Genomic DNA, 14,111 nt, shown 5'->3' on the forward strand with positions numbered 1-14,111 from the left:
GGAGAGTCTCACCTGCAGGGAGAAACTACTTTGGTGAGTCACCTGAGTGAGCATCCGTGCAGAGGCGATCCTGTGCAAAGGGCAGACCTGCTGGGTGGGCTGTTTCTCTTTCCCTCTGTGGACGGCCAGGTGGTGCTGCAGGAAGGGCTGTCTTGCTTACAGTTGCAAATGAGTCTGTATCCCAGTTCTGCCTCTCAGTAGCTCTGCGGCTGTGCATTCAAGTCACCTGCCCTCCCACCTGAAAAAGGAATGCCGCTCCATGGGGTTGTTGGTAGGGTCAAAGCAGACTGTGCAGGTAAAGTGCTGACAGGTAACACACCAGTTACTTAGACCTTAGACCATCTATATTCAGCAGGGATATTGCTCTATATCTTCTTTTTTTGTGATGTCATTATCTGGATTTGGTGTCAGGGCAATTCTGGCCCCATAGAATGAGTCAGGGGCTATTGAGGGTCTTAATCATGAAATTGTAAGACATTGGAGGAAACTTCTGGGTGGTGACTGGGTGTCAGGGGTATCCTTGGAATGGAAGGGCTTTATGCTGAGCCAGCCCGGAGGAGAATGCATGGCGCATTCCTTGGGTGCCAAAGGGGGAACCAGGCACCAAGGGGCAGAGGGAGCAGGACCTGGGGGGAGGAGGGCCACTGTCAGGGACTGGGCTGGCTGAAGGGCATCTGGGAAGGGCAGCCCGGCTGTGAGTGTATCTCTAAGACCAAGTCTCTGAGGCCTCACACCTGCCTTCCAACTTGAGAAGCTCCTCTCCCATGAGGCAATCAGGATACTTGCCATTCCTACTCCTGGGGGCATCTTCAGGATCAGCCTATGGGAGCTAAGGGGGGCTAACTCTGGGCAGTACCCGGGGCCACTGAGTCTGCACATGTTATTTCAAGCTAAAGCACAAAAATCCAGAGCCATGGCCCCCTCTCTGGAGCTGCAGCAGGCTGACTCACCTCACCCCTTCCTGCTCCCTATCAAGCCTGTAATCTCCATGTCTTCAGTGGAAAGATCTTAAAAGCTTCCAGCTATGAATTTGAAGCCCAGGTTAAAATGCAGCACCACTGCCTGAGGGATGGGAGGTAAAACAGCCCCTTCCTACTGGTTCTGCGTGGTTTGTAAAGCACCTTCCCATCAGCTGGTCCACTGGGTGCCCACCGGACTCTGCAGAAAACCGGTGCTTCTCGGAATCCCAGGAGGACTTATTTAAACACACCCTGGACCTACCTCCAGAATCTCTGTGTCAGTAAGCCTGGTATGAGGCCCAAGAACCTATGTTTAGAACAGCTCCCAGGTGAAGCTGCTGCTGCTCTGGGACCCAGGCTTCGAGAACCACCGATGTAAGGTGTTACCAAAGTTGAGATGCAAAAGGAGCTCAAGGCTGGGAACCTGGTTCCGCGTCCCAGGTGGCTCTGTACCAGCGACTGCTCACACCCTCTGTTGGTGGTTGGCGGCACGGCGGGCTTTTCTTCCCCTTTCTTTTCTCTTTTGAACATTTTTCATTTTTTCTTTTTTAAGATTCTATTTATTTAGAGAGAGAGAGACAGAGAGAGTAACAGAGATAGCAAGAGAGAGCACGAGCAGGGAGGAGAGGGAGAGGCAGGCTCCCCGCTGAGCAGAGAGCCCCACGCTCGGCTCCATCCCAGGACCCCAGAATCATGACCTGAGCCGAAGGCAGACCCCCAACCCACTGAGTCCCCCAAGCACCCTATTTTTCATCTTTGATAAATGTTTGCCAATGGATAGTTCTAGAGTAGATGGGTTCTGTTATCTCATTCCACAAAGGAGTACGCCGTGCCTGGCGAGGCTATGGTGCTTTGATAAACCACAGGATCACGGGTGGCAAAGCTTGAGTTAGAACTCCCATCTCCTGATTCCCTTCCCGGTGCCCTGGAGGAGTCCTAATCCACAGGCTGCTCGGGCAGATACACAGCCCCCAGTGCTCTCTCACTGAGATCCCGTGCCAGCTCTCTGGGCCAACGTCATTACCTCCACATTGGAGAGGAGGAGATGGGGTACGAGGAGGTCAAACTAGTGTCCTGATCACACAGATAGTGGAGGCGGTAGGGGGGTGGTGGGTGGTGCAGAATTTGAGCCCAGGCACTGCAGCTTTCGAGCACAGCACCCAAGCACTGCGCTGTTTCTGGAGCACATCTGTCTCTGGGCTGCATGTGCAATGCCTGAGAGGGAGCCCTGCAGGGCAAGCCATCCTCCCCGCCTATGGCTGAATGTGTCTGTTGGCCACCAGGGCCCGAGGGAGAGCTGCAGCAGCAGACAGGGCTAGGAGGAGCTGACCCCGGCTTCCCTCACTGCGCCCCGTTATGCAGCTCCTCCTCCTTCATCCGTTTCCGTACATCCCACATATACACGACATGCATATGGACACACACGCCCATACTCACACACACGAGCTCACAGAGGCACAGAGTGGGTCACGGATGAACAGCCTGTAGCCCAGCTGATGGCGTCCCCAGCCAAGGACGCAGATGTGTCTGCTTTCAGGAGGCTCACCGACCACCACCCCTCCGATATGGGGTGAAGGATGACACCCCAGAACAGCACCCCTCCCTCCCCAAATCAGCATTATGTGTGTTCTATAGGGGCCATGGAGAAAAAGGGTGAGGGACAAGGAGAGAGAGTGGGTGAGAGAAAGAGCAAGACAGAGACAGGGACATGGAGATAAAAACAGAGATGAGAGGGCAAGAGAGTGGAGCTGGAGGAGAGAGAGGAGACAGAGACAGGGCATGAACGTCCAGCGCGGCGGGGAGGAGAGAGGAGAGCCCCCACCCGGGCATGAAGAGCAGTGGAGGGCCTGAGGAGGTGGAGGGCAGAGTGGGAAATGCAGGCATGAGGGGTGTGTGTCGGTGAAGAAGTGTGGAGAGGACACAGTCATGCAGATTGGAAGCCAGGAGGGCGGGGGCAGCAGAGACACGGGGTGGAGAGCACCTGGGAACTGAGGCATGTAGCCGGGGAGAGAGATTGGGGCAACAGGGAAAAAAAGACAGGAAGGGAGAAATGGAACCCATGAGAATTGTACAGAGGGAAGGGGATGAAGCAGGGTGCCGGAGTTGCTGTGTGCTGGAATCACCGAAGCAAGGAGCAGCTCCTGTCCTCAAGCGTGTCCTACTGCACGTGCCAAACACACCAACAGGAAGCGACAAAACAATGCACAAGCACAGAAGGAAACTCAGGGAGTATGGAAAGTAGCACTGAGGCTGGGCGGCTACCGTCCTGCTCATACATAGTCCAGGAAGGCTTCCTGGGGGAGGCAACATCTAAGGAGAGCATGAGGAAGACTCTGATAAGTACTGAGGGGGAGAGATGGGCAAGAGTATGATGAGACAGGAAGCCTGAAGATTAAAGGGGCTGGAGCAGGTCTTGGGGAATCCTGTTCGGGCTTCATCCTGAAGGCCCCAGGGAGCCCCTGATAAGTTTCAGGGAGGCAGATCTGTGTGTGTTTGTTCAGGAGGGCATGGGCTGCTGGGTAGAGAAAGGATTGGTGGGCATAAGACAGGAGGTGGGAGGACCAGGTGGAAGCGGCCCAAGCGAAGCAGAAGGCTGTGTTAGGGCAATAATAGTGGAGGCAGAGAGGAGGGGAAGGACTGATGGGCAGTGAGGCCTGCAGGCCCCGTGGACTCAGTACCCAGGGCAGGCGTGCGTGTGTCCTGGGATGGCATGAATGGGGCAGCCAGGCCTCCCTCCTCTGGGGCTCCATGGCTTTGGCCATCTCCCCTGATACCCTGATACTGGGTAGCGCTCATGTCTGGTCTCGGATGTGTCCCCACGTCTGTGGGCAGGTGGCACCCAGCATGGTGCCGGGGCACATGAACCCACTAGGCAGGGCACAGCCTGCAGTTGAGAGCACCGATGCCTCCCTCCAGGGTGCTGGGACTGGAGCCAGGGGGTCACTAAGGCGGAAGCTAAACGTGCCGGCTTACTGGATCGGCTGACCAGTTACCCAGCATCTGCGTGCCAGCTACTCCTTGTGATGAGAAAGAGAGAACACATGGTCATAGCCCATCCAAAGAGACAGGTCCAATCTACTTAGTTAGGATAATTATCAGGCAGTTCGAATCAGGCCATCGTGGAGGTGGTGTCAGGAGAGCTGCATAGAGGAGGGGCCATTTGAGCTGGGCTTTGAAGGGTGAACAGGAGTTTGCCATGCAGTGAAAGAGGCGGTAGAGGCATCCGAGGCCAAGGAGAGAGCATAGAGCAAAGCACCAAGACATGAAAGCGTCTAGCGGAGACCAGAGCCGCTACTGTACACTCTACTCCACAGATTGTTTTTGTTTTGGGATTTTTTTTTAAGATTTTATTTATTTATTCATGAGAGACACAGAGAGAGAGAGGTAGAGACACAGGCAGAGGGAGAAGCAGCTTCCACACAAGGAGCCCAATGCAGGACTCGATCCCGGAACCCCGGGATCACGCCCTGAGCCAAAGACAGACGCTCAACTGCTGAGCCACCCAGGTGCCCCATAATACTGATCTTATATTGGCATCTCTTCCTTCCCAGACTCACTACTCACCCCCGTCCCCTCTGTCCCACTCCTACTTGCTGGGATCACTTTCCAAGTAAACCACCTGCACCCAACTCCTTTCTCAGGCTCTGCTTTGCGGAGAATGCAAACTAAGATGAGCCCAGGAGCCCAGGACGTTGCTGGAGCCCAGGGCAGGAGGAGTTGGGGTATAGACAACTGCACCACGGAAGATGCATTTCTGAATATCTTCGATGGGCCAAACCCTTGACTTGACAAAGGGATGCAGAGTTCTCTGAGAGGGTCCACGCTCTCCCAGACCTCCGTCCTGGCGGGGAGATGAGACAAGGGGCGGTGAGCCACCTGCTCGTGAGGGATCAGAAACGTTCTCTGTCTGCCTTTGGAGCATGTCACGTGGGTTGTGGGCAGCAGATTGATGTTCCTAATTACATTTGGCTCAAGCTGATATTAAGTATTTGTCTCATTCCCAGAGCCCACAATGCCGGCGGATGGTGGGGAAGGTGCCAAGAGCCATGCTGGCGAGCTGAGGCTAACAATCTGGGATTTTAAATATCCATGAGAGATAAAAGTGGACAAGTACAGCCATGGGGGGAAGGGTGATTGGTGTTTTGGGGTTGTCCTTTAACATCTTCCAAGAAGGGCTGGAGGGGCCCCGGAAAGGTCTTGAGTTCCATCCTCCTGTCTCCAAGACTGACCTACCCAGACAATCCAGACAGGGAATGTGACCCACTTCTGATGCAGGACAGCTCGCTGAGGGGAAATGCTTTTGTGAGTCTAATTTAAATTTCTGCTGCTGCACATCCAAGGTTTATTTGCTTGATTCATTGTTAATGGCATTAAATATTCACTGAGCACCTACTGTTTGCCCAGGGGTACACGGCAAGAGAAACCATGCCCTTGTGCTCGAGACACTTGACAGCTCACCATCTATGCCAACAGAAGCTCATGAAGACAAGACCAGGCACCCGGGCCCAAATGCAACAGAGGGAGCAAGGGGTCTGGACTTGTCAGGGACGGGTACAGCAAGGAGATAGGGCCCCTGAGAGGTGGGGGAGTGTTTGGGTTAGTGCATAAACATGAAGAGAGCATTCTAGGCAGGGGAGCGGTGTGGTCAAAGGCATGAGGTCCAACCTGGGAACGGGAAGAGTGTGTACGGAAAAGACGGAGAACAGCATCGACATTTGCTCCCCAGGAGAAACAGTAAGCCATCCAAACTCCTCGTGTGTGGAAGCAGGGCTGGCAGCTTAGCTGTCCATCCATCTCCCAGAACAAGGGTGAAGCTCAAATAAGGCAGCAGGTTGGGCAGCCCGGGTGGCTCAGCGGTTTAGCGCTGCCTCCAGCCCAGGGCCTGATCCTGGAGACCCAGGATCGAGTCCCACGTCAGGCTCCCTGCATGGAGCCTGCTTCTCCTTCTGCCTGTGTCTCTGCCTCTCTCTCTCTCTCTCTCTCCCCATCTCTCATGAATAAATAAATAAAATCTTAAAAAAAAAAAAAAAAGGCAGCAGGTATGAGTACACCCTGGAATCCACAGAGCCAAGGCACAGCGCTGTGCTCCATTTAAAAAGACCTCTGTTCCAGTGCCTGGGTGGCTCAGCAGTTGAGTGTCTGTCTTGGGCTCAGGGCCTGATCCTAGGGTCCTGAGATCGAATCCCACATCGGGCTTCCTGGCAGGGAGCCTGCTTCTCCTATGCCTCCCTCTACCTATGTCTTTGCCTCTCTCTCTATCATGAATAAATAAATCTTATATATATATGACTTCTGTTAAAGTCCTGGCTCTGTCACCCTGTGATCTTGGGCAGGTCCCCTCCCCTCTCTGAGTGTGTTCACTCATCAGCAAAATGAAGATGGTAATTCCTGCCTCATACTCTTGCATGTGGGATTACTGGAAAAAAGTGAAAATAAAAATAGCAGGTGGATCCACAAAGCGCTCTACAGATGCTGATTACTTGGCGCAGGGGACTCCGTGCGCTCCCTGAAGGCAGGTAACTGATCTCCCCTCTTCCTCCAGCACCTTCCACAGAGCAGGTGTCCACATACTACCTGGTCCACTTGGTCTAGTTCACTGCTTTGTGCAGTCGCGGTGGAGCAGGAAGCCAGCACTTCCGGGCTTGCAGAGGGGGTGCCCCCCCTCCCCAAAGATCCCTCAGCCTCGGTTTCCACTAATCCCTCCTCTTCTGAGTCTCAGCGGTTCAGTATCTGCCAAAACCGGTTCTGCTCAGGTGCTCGGGAAGGAGGAGACCTGCGGGGTCACCTTCAGGTGGTTGCCTCTCAAGTCCAGGAGCAGCTCCCGTGTGTGTACACACACACACACACACACACACACACACACACACACACACACACACGATGTGACCCGGGTCAGGAGTCGTGCACCAACAGGTCACACCCATGCTCCTCCAGGCAGGGCTGCACCCAAGCGCAGTGTGCACACCTAGGGCACGGATCGGCCGCTTTTGCACCAAGGGGCTCCGCAGAGAGCGCGAGGCGACGTGGACGGAGCGGGCGCCAGGAGAACCGCCCGGCCCGGCTGGGTGCGCTTGCCCAAGTCGCCGGGCGCGCGGCCTCAGGGTCTTTCCCTGTGAATTGGCCACGGAGCCCGCGGGCCCAGCCCCCCGCGGCGGGAGTTAGGCTCCGGGACTGCAGGCGCAGCCCCCCCACCCCCACCCGCGACCCCGCGCCGGGTCGGACGAGGCAGGGCCTGCGGCCGCCACGCCCCTCTCCGGCCGGACCGACGTCGCCAACCTCCAGGGGGCGAGCCCGGCGGGCTCCTCGGCCCACGCGGCGCCCCGGCCGTCCAGCGCGGGACTTCGGCCGCGTCCCCGGGCCCCCGAGCGCCGCGGTGGCCGCGCGCGCCCGCAGCCGGCAGGTGCCAGGACAGGGCCTCGCCGGGACGCGTGGCATCCGCGGGCGCGAGGGGGTTAAGGCCGCGGGCCTGGGCGCCGGGCCGGGGCTCCCGGAGCTGCGGTGCCCGGAGAAGGGCTAGCGAGCCCGGGGCGCGGGGCAGGGCAGCCGGCGGGCGCGCGCTTCCTCCTCCCCCTCCTCCTCCTCTTCCTCCCCCTCCTCCTCCTCCCCCCTCCTCCTCCTCTTCCTCCCCCTCCTCCTCCACCCCCTCCTCCTCCTCCCCCTCCTCCTCCTCCTCCTCCCTCCGCCTCCTCCTTTGTAGCGAGTTCCCGGCCCCCCTTCCTCCCCCCGCCCCCCAGCCTGGGCCCTCTCCCCCTCTCCCTTTCTTCCTGCCTCGCCTTCCTGCGGCGAAGGAGGCTCATCTATTATAAATGCACATTCGGGGCTGACATCAGCGGAGCGGCGGGCGAGCGCCGACGAGCGGTCCCTGCGCGCTGCCCGCCCGGAGCGCGGCCCCCAGGCTCAGCCGAGCGGCCCGCGGGGCGCAGGGCGCGGGGCACGGGGAGCGCGCCCAGAGCTGCCCGCGCCGCGCCCGCCGCCTCCCGCCGCCGCCCCCGCACCGCCCCGGACTTCCTGCATGACTGTCACAAAGGTAAGCGCCGCTCCCCGCCCGCCGCGCCCGGGACCCGGCCCCCGGCCCCCGGCCCCCGGGACCCGGCCCCGCCGGCGCCTGCGGCCCCCGGGCTGGGCGGCGGGGGGCGCGGGGGTGTGGGCGCGGGGAGGGGGCCCGGGCCGGGGAGGGGCGGCGCGCGCCTCCTGGGCTCCCCCCAGCCGGGCCCTCGGGTCGCTCGCGCCCCCGGGACTGCGGAGGGAAGGGGGAGGATTGGCCCACATCCCTCCGCGCCGGCCCGCCCCGCGCCTGCATTTTTAACCCTTGTTTGGGGGTGCTGCATTTTTAACCCCTGGAGAGCAGCGTGGGGCAGCTGCGCGGAGTCCCCGTCGGAGCGCGCCGCGGGGAGCGCCGCCCGCAGCACAGTGGACGGGGAATGGGCTTGTCGCCCCGGGGAGCCGCCGCACCTGCCGGCCTCCGCCGCCCACCCCACGAACTCCGGCCCCACTCCGGAGCTGCTCCCCGGGAGAGGCGCTCCCCCGGCCCAGGAGCTGCTGCCACCAGGGATAGGACAGCTCCCGTGGTGACCTGCTCCGAGATATGGGGAGGGAATGTGACAGGGAAGGGGGAGATGCGCATTCCGGCAGCCAGAGTTCTTGGCCTCTGGCACGGGGGCCCGGGTTTATTGGAGAGACTTTGGGGGAACACTCTCTGCTATGGGAAGCAGACCGAGGTAGCTGCGCAAAGTGCCCGGCGTTAGGAGACCTGAGTTCACTCCCCAGCTCTACCCCAAACCCCGCGGGTGACCTTGGCTGGGGCCTTCCTCTCGTGGAATATGAGGATGAGAACATGGGTCCTGGGGATGGTGACAGACAGTTGGAGAACCAGTAAGAAGATCCAAGGTGGTGAACCCACACTTTTCAGAGGGCTCTGTTAGGGTAAGGAGTTCACGGCCTGGTCCGTGGTCCTTGGGGGTCCACGCACCCAAGGCCAGATTCCAACAGCTGCCCACCTGGCTCTCGGAACTGGAGAGTTGGAGGCTCGTGGGGAGAGGGCAGCTTGCTTGTGGTCAGAGCAGTGGACCAGATGGAGGGTCAGCTATGGAGGTGATGGGAGGGGTGGTTCTGGTTCCTCGTGATAAGCCAGGGGCTACCAGTCCCCCACCGGGAGATTTGCCTGCCATCAGACAACGTGTCTGACCGGGGTCTTGGGCTCAATGCCAGAATTGGGACTTAGAGCCGTTTTGGGAGAATGTGCCTGGGGGCTGAGGGTCTGCCTCAGTTTTAACTACTACTGGCAGGGCTGCTGTGGCCCACAGTGGGGAGGATGCTCAGTGTTTTGAAATGATGCAAATGCTCTTTGGCTGGGGAGGATTATTATCGTTAAGGTTATTAACGTCAAAGACGCAAGCAGGCCGAGGCAGAAGAGTAATGGATGGGCCTGGATGAGAGATAAAGCCTAGGAGATTTGTAATAATAGCACCGAGGTTTGACTCAATGTCTCCCCTGTGTCTCTTTATTATGCACATGAGCTCAGGCAGCCTTGCTTCCCAGAAGGCCTGCAAGGAAGGTGTGTTCGGTCCCCCTTAAAAGAGGAGGAAGCTGAGGCTCGAGAGGTAGAGGGACTTGCCTAAGGTCATGCAGCAAGTAAGTAGCAGAGCTGGAGTTTGCCCTCAGATCTGTCTCAACCCATGGCCTGTGATCTTTGCAGTGCTCTGCACTATGGAGTACCCCAGCGACTGGGTTATTCCCATGAGAGGGGGTCACTGCTTGGAGGCTCAGGCCCTGGGTGGGGAGAGCCCACGAGGGTCAGTACTCATCTACTAAATTCATTGACAGGCTAGCCTCTTGGTATCTAGTGATTATTCCCTAATGGCCTCCCCTTGGCCCCCATCCCCCACCAAGCCCTTCTGTATGTCCTTCCTGTCCTAACCAATGTAGCATCAGTTTAAGCCAGCTCAGAGGATTAAATAAAATCCCCACCTTAACCCTAGCTTCCCTCCCCTTGCCAGGCCTTCACAGACCGGCAGTGTGCATCATGGGGAGGCCTAGAAGAGCAAAAGAAATGCAGGAGAGGGCCTGGGGGCCCTCCCGCTGCCTGAAAGCCGGCTGGAAGAGGCTTCTCCATGAGTCCTAAGGAGAACCACAGTGGTCTGGGAGTCTGAAGGCCAGGCCTCTGGTCCTCAACCAGCCAGGAATAGGTTGTGTGACCTTGGACTAGTCACTTCCATCCTCTGATTTCCCATCTGTGAGGTGCAGCAATTGGTTTCCTTGATGTGTTGGGTCCCTTCTGTTGGGCCTTGGCTCAGTTCTGCAAGGAAGTTGGCTCTGATGGAGACAGAACTTTCTGTTCTGGAGTGAGGGTTGGTCTAGTTACAAGACAGATATGAAGGGGAGCCCTGAAGGGGGAACTGGGAGGTGGAGTGACAGGTAGTGGAGAGCAGGGTTAGAGGGTGAGACCCCAGTCCTTGCTGCTCCTCAAGGCAAAGGTCACCCCTTTCTGGTGACCCCCAGCTGCCTGCCCCCTTAGGGTCCTCTGGGCCAGGGTCCATTGTGGGTTGCATGGAGGTTCTTATTAGCTCAGAGGGCCTAGAAAGTGGAGAAGAGGAAATCCGATGACAAGCTGCTAGATTTTCAGTAGCACTTCCTGAGAATACATGGGTCTCCAGTTTCTATTTACCATCCCCTGCCTCTCGTGCACGTACCCCAGCCCCCTTCCTTGTGAGGTGCAGCTGCTAAAGTCCCACATAAAGCCTGGGCTCAACAGCACTGGAGATAAAGAACAGTGCAGGTCTCTTCCTGGAGTGGAACCTTCCAGCCAGATGCCATGACTCCTGGGTGTGACGCTTTAAACTCTTACTTTATTGTGTGTAATTTCATAAGCTGTCTTAGTTTCTTTATGTAACGAGGAGGAGAAGGAAGAGAGAAGAAGGGATGCAGCTGCCCAGACCGTACACATCCACAGGAGGTTAAGGCCCCACCTCCTCCTCCCAGTTTCAGTCCAGTATCCGTCCAGAGGGCAAGTGAGGGCTGAGGGTGCAAAGGCTGCTTTCTCAGGAACAGGGTGCTTTGATTCTTTGAGCCCTTCTGCTCGCTCTCCACACGTTTTCTCTCTCTCTCTCTATGCCATTTCAGCCATATGCCAGACTACCAGCACTTCTCTGCTTCTGAATATGTGTCTAAACTGCCATGAGCTGCGAAAACAGAACAAAATGCATTAGAATTGTGTGTAGAGTACAAGTCAATAGGCTATAAGAAAAGTCTGCCCGCTATAATGCAGGACTGCAGGCATCTGCAAACTCCTTTTGCTGCTTTGAGGTCCTTCAGGGTGACTTCATGGCTTTTGTCTGGATGCGACCAGAGGTGGGGACCAGAGGTGGGGCTCGTAGGTAAGGAATGTGATGGCTTTTAGTGACTGGGCTGCCTTGTTCTCAGGTGTGCCTTGTTACATTAGATGCCAGCTGAGCGCTTTCCGCGGTCCCGAGGCCAGCTCAGGGGGTCAGCAGCCCAGGAACAGTACCCTGAGCAACCTGTGGGAATGCCCGCGGCGCCTCAGGTCTTAAGAGAAGGAGTGTGGGCAAAGAGAATACTCGCCTTCCAGGCCGCCAGTTCCAGATTCACAAGTGGCATCATCAGATCCGCCTGGCACCTCCTGCTGAGCGTCAACCTTTGCTCTCCTGCCGCTGGCCCAGCAGAGCCCCGCTCATCGCATAGGAGCCTCCGGCTCCTGCTAAGTGTGATGGGACAGAGGACAGTGTTGCCTTGTCCAGGTCGTCACTAACAGGCTTTCGCTTGGCGAGGTCACCGAAGAGCGGCCTCAGGGAATAAGATGTTTGAGTCAAAAAATCCAGATCTCTCTCTTGACAAATAATGGATCTGAGACCCAGGAAATGAGCCATGACTTACCGAAAGTCCCTCAGCAAGTTTGACGCCGGAGGGTCCAGAACCTGGGTCCTCCTCACTCCCAGGCAGTGCTCCTGCCACCTGGCTGTCCTGCGAGGGGGACCTCAGGCAGCCTGTGCAGGGACAGGGGTTTGGGGTCCACTCCAGTTACCCTACTGGACCCCTGGTGTCAGAGTTGCCCTCTGTTGGGCAGCCCTCTTCTCTTGTTGAGAAAGCATCGGCGGAGGAGTGGGGGGGCACATGGGTGGCTCAGCGGTTGAGCATCTGCCTTCTTTCAGGTCATGATCCCCTGGGATCATGTCCCGCATCAGGCTCCTTACAGGGACCCTGCATCTCCCTCTGCCTGTGTCCCTGCCTCTCTGTGTGTGTCCTTCATGAATAAATAAATAAAATCTTAAAAAAAAAGAAAAGAAAAAGCACAAGGCCAAGGTGTAGAGGAGCAGAGTCGGGATAGGAAGGAAGGGGTACGAAGCCCTTCTGGCTCCAACTCCCGGACCCAGGACCTGGTCCACCCAGGAGATGCCTGGACTCCCAGACATTCCACTTGCCAGCACCTCTTTCCTGTCTGGCTCTTACTGGGAGAAGAGATGAGCGAGCAAGCCTATGACAGAGCCAGTTCAAGGGCGGAGACGTTACCACACAGACCCAACTTCCAGAAACCTGAAGGGGGGGGTGCTTCTGCTGCCTTCTCTGCTGCGTGCACCCTTTCTACCTCCTCCCTCCACTCTGTTCTTCCTCCAGATACCCAGCATTCTCATGCAGAAGGTATGTGGCTAAAATTCACGGACTCTAGGGCCAGCGCCCTCTGAGCTCCTACTCAGGGCCAGGCCGCGTGTTAGGCATTAGGGCCACAGAACGCCGAAGCCACAGCCCCTGCTGTCCAGATGAGGGAGGAGATGTGCCAAAGTTCTGAGTTAAGAGTCTCAAGGTCCAGGGGCACAAGCCAGGAGAGGTCTGTCTTCTCCACACTGTAAGTGCTCAAAACTTCGAGGTCCTTCCATACTGTCTCTCCCTCTCGGAAGAGCTCTGATGAGTTCCTTTCTTCCCAGATGTGCCCCTGCTGCCCTGTGTTCTCTTGGCCTGGGGGCCCTTGCCACCTAAGTGCCTACGGCAGCGTGCAGAGGCATCTGGGAAGGACTGCGAGGCTCCCCGGGGCCCCAGAAGCTGGCCCTGCGGAATCAGCATAGACTTGAGCTTGGCGGGTTTGGGAGTGTGGACACTGGCTAGACCAACGGCCTGGCAGCCTCGGCCCCTGGCAGCTCAGGGATGGAGTGAGTTTTTCCATCTCTCTCCCCGGTTGGCTAGCCTGGAGCAGACATGGCCTCAGCCACCGCCGGCTCCTGGCACTGGGGCAGATTCTGATTTGTATATGCTAGCCACAGAATTTGTCTGGTGTCCAGGAGATGAGAGAATGTGCAGATTCCCTGGGCGCCCAGCCCCCTCGCCTTCCCTCTTCTCCTGATCGGCTTGTTCCGTGTCCTGCCTTCCCTGCCCGTGGGCCCTATAGGCTCAGGCCCCGTGCAGCCCGTAGCCTGGGAAGCTTGGAGCAGCTGGCGCGGAGCAGGCCCTGCCAGGCCAGGCCAGATGCAAATCCAGTGGCTTCCACATGAAAAGAAGCTGTTGAGAATGAGCCTCTCCTTTGTGGGCCTGGAGTGGGGGACCAGCTGCAGAGGAGGCACCAGGCAGTGGGTTGGGGACAATGGAGGAGGAGCTGCCCCTCCCCCTGCCCTTCCTTGCCCACCCCCTCCCCTCCCCCAAGAGGCCCCTAGAGGACTGCCTAATTGGTTTCTGGCTGGCACCCTCCTTCCAATTAATTAACCCAGCAATGGGAGGCACCCAGGTCTGCTCAGGACAGTCTCCTTTACAGAAAACAAACACGAATCCTTTGGAGGGTCCCACAGTGAGGAGGGATCCCCCTATTTACAGCCGAATAAACAGAGTCTCTGAGTGAAAACATGGCCACACCCTAATCCCAGAGCTAATGTGGGTCAGAGCTGGGATGCACACCCAGATCTTCTGACTGGGAGCCAGAACCTTCTCAATCCAGTCGCTAATGGTCCGCATCCTGTGAAGATTAATCACCATCCCCTCAAGAATAACAGTTATTAAGCGGGCACTGGGCACACACGCTCGCACTGACTGCGCAACCATGAGGTGGATTCTGTTCGCAGACCATCCCATTTTCCAGAGGCTCAGTGAGGGTAAGTGGACTGCTCTGGGTTGCAGGTTTAGTGGATGGGGGAGTGTGGGTGGGGATCCGTGCCC

At 57.5% G+C, this 14,111-nt stretch overlaps 1 protein-coding gene across 2 annotated transcripts in view; it reads left to right on the forward strand.

The window, feature by feature from the left end:
* Positions 1 to 7,829: 7,829 nt before the first annotated feature.
* The window catches only part of CORO2B (coronin 2B), a 134,326-nt gene continuing 128,044 nt past the window's right edge, over positions 7,830 to 14,111 (forward strand). Inside the window, exon 1 of one of the 2 annotated variants that reach the window (XM_072809369.1) lies at positions 7,830 to 7,986. In XM_072809369.1, the coding sequence (XP_072665470.1) occupies positions 7,972 to 7,986 (15 nt within the window). In that variant the 5' untranslated portion in view covers positions 7,830 to 7,971. Of the gene's footprint in view, positions 7,987 to 13,912; positions 14,048 to 14,111 lie in introns of those variants that run through there. The other variant, XM_072809370.1, reaches the window with a different exon arrangement.

The sequence above is a fragment of the Canis lupus genome, chromosome 32 (genome assembly GCF_048164855.1).
Source record: "Canis lupus baileyi chromosome 32, mCanLup2.hap1, whole genome shotgun sequence".
In the NCBI taxonomy this organism is placed as follows: Eukaryota; Metazoa; Chordata; class Mammalia; order Carnivora; family Canidae; genus Canis; species Canis lupus.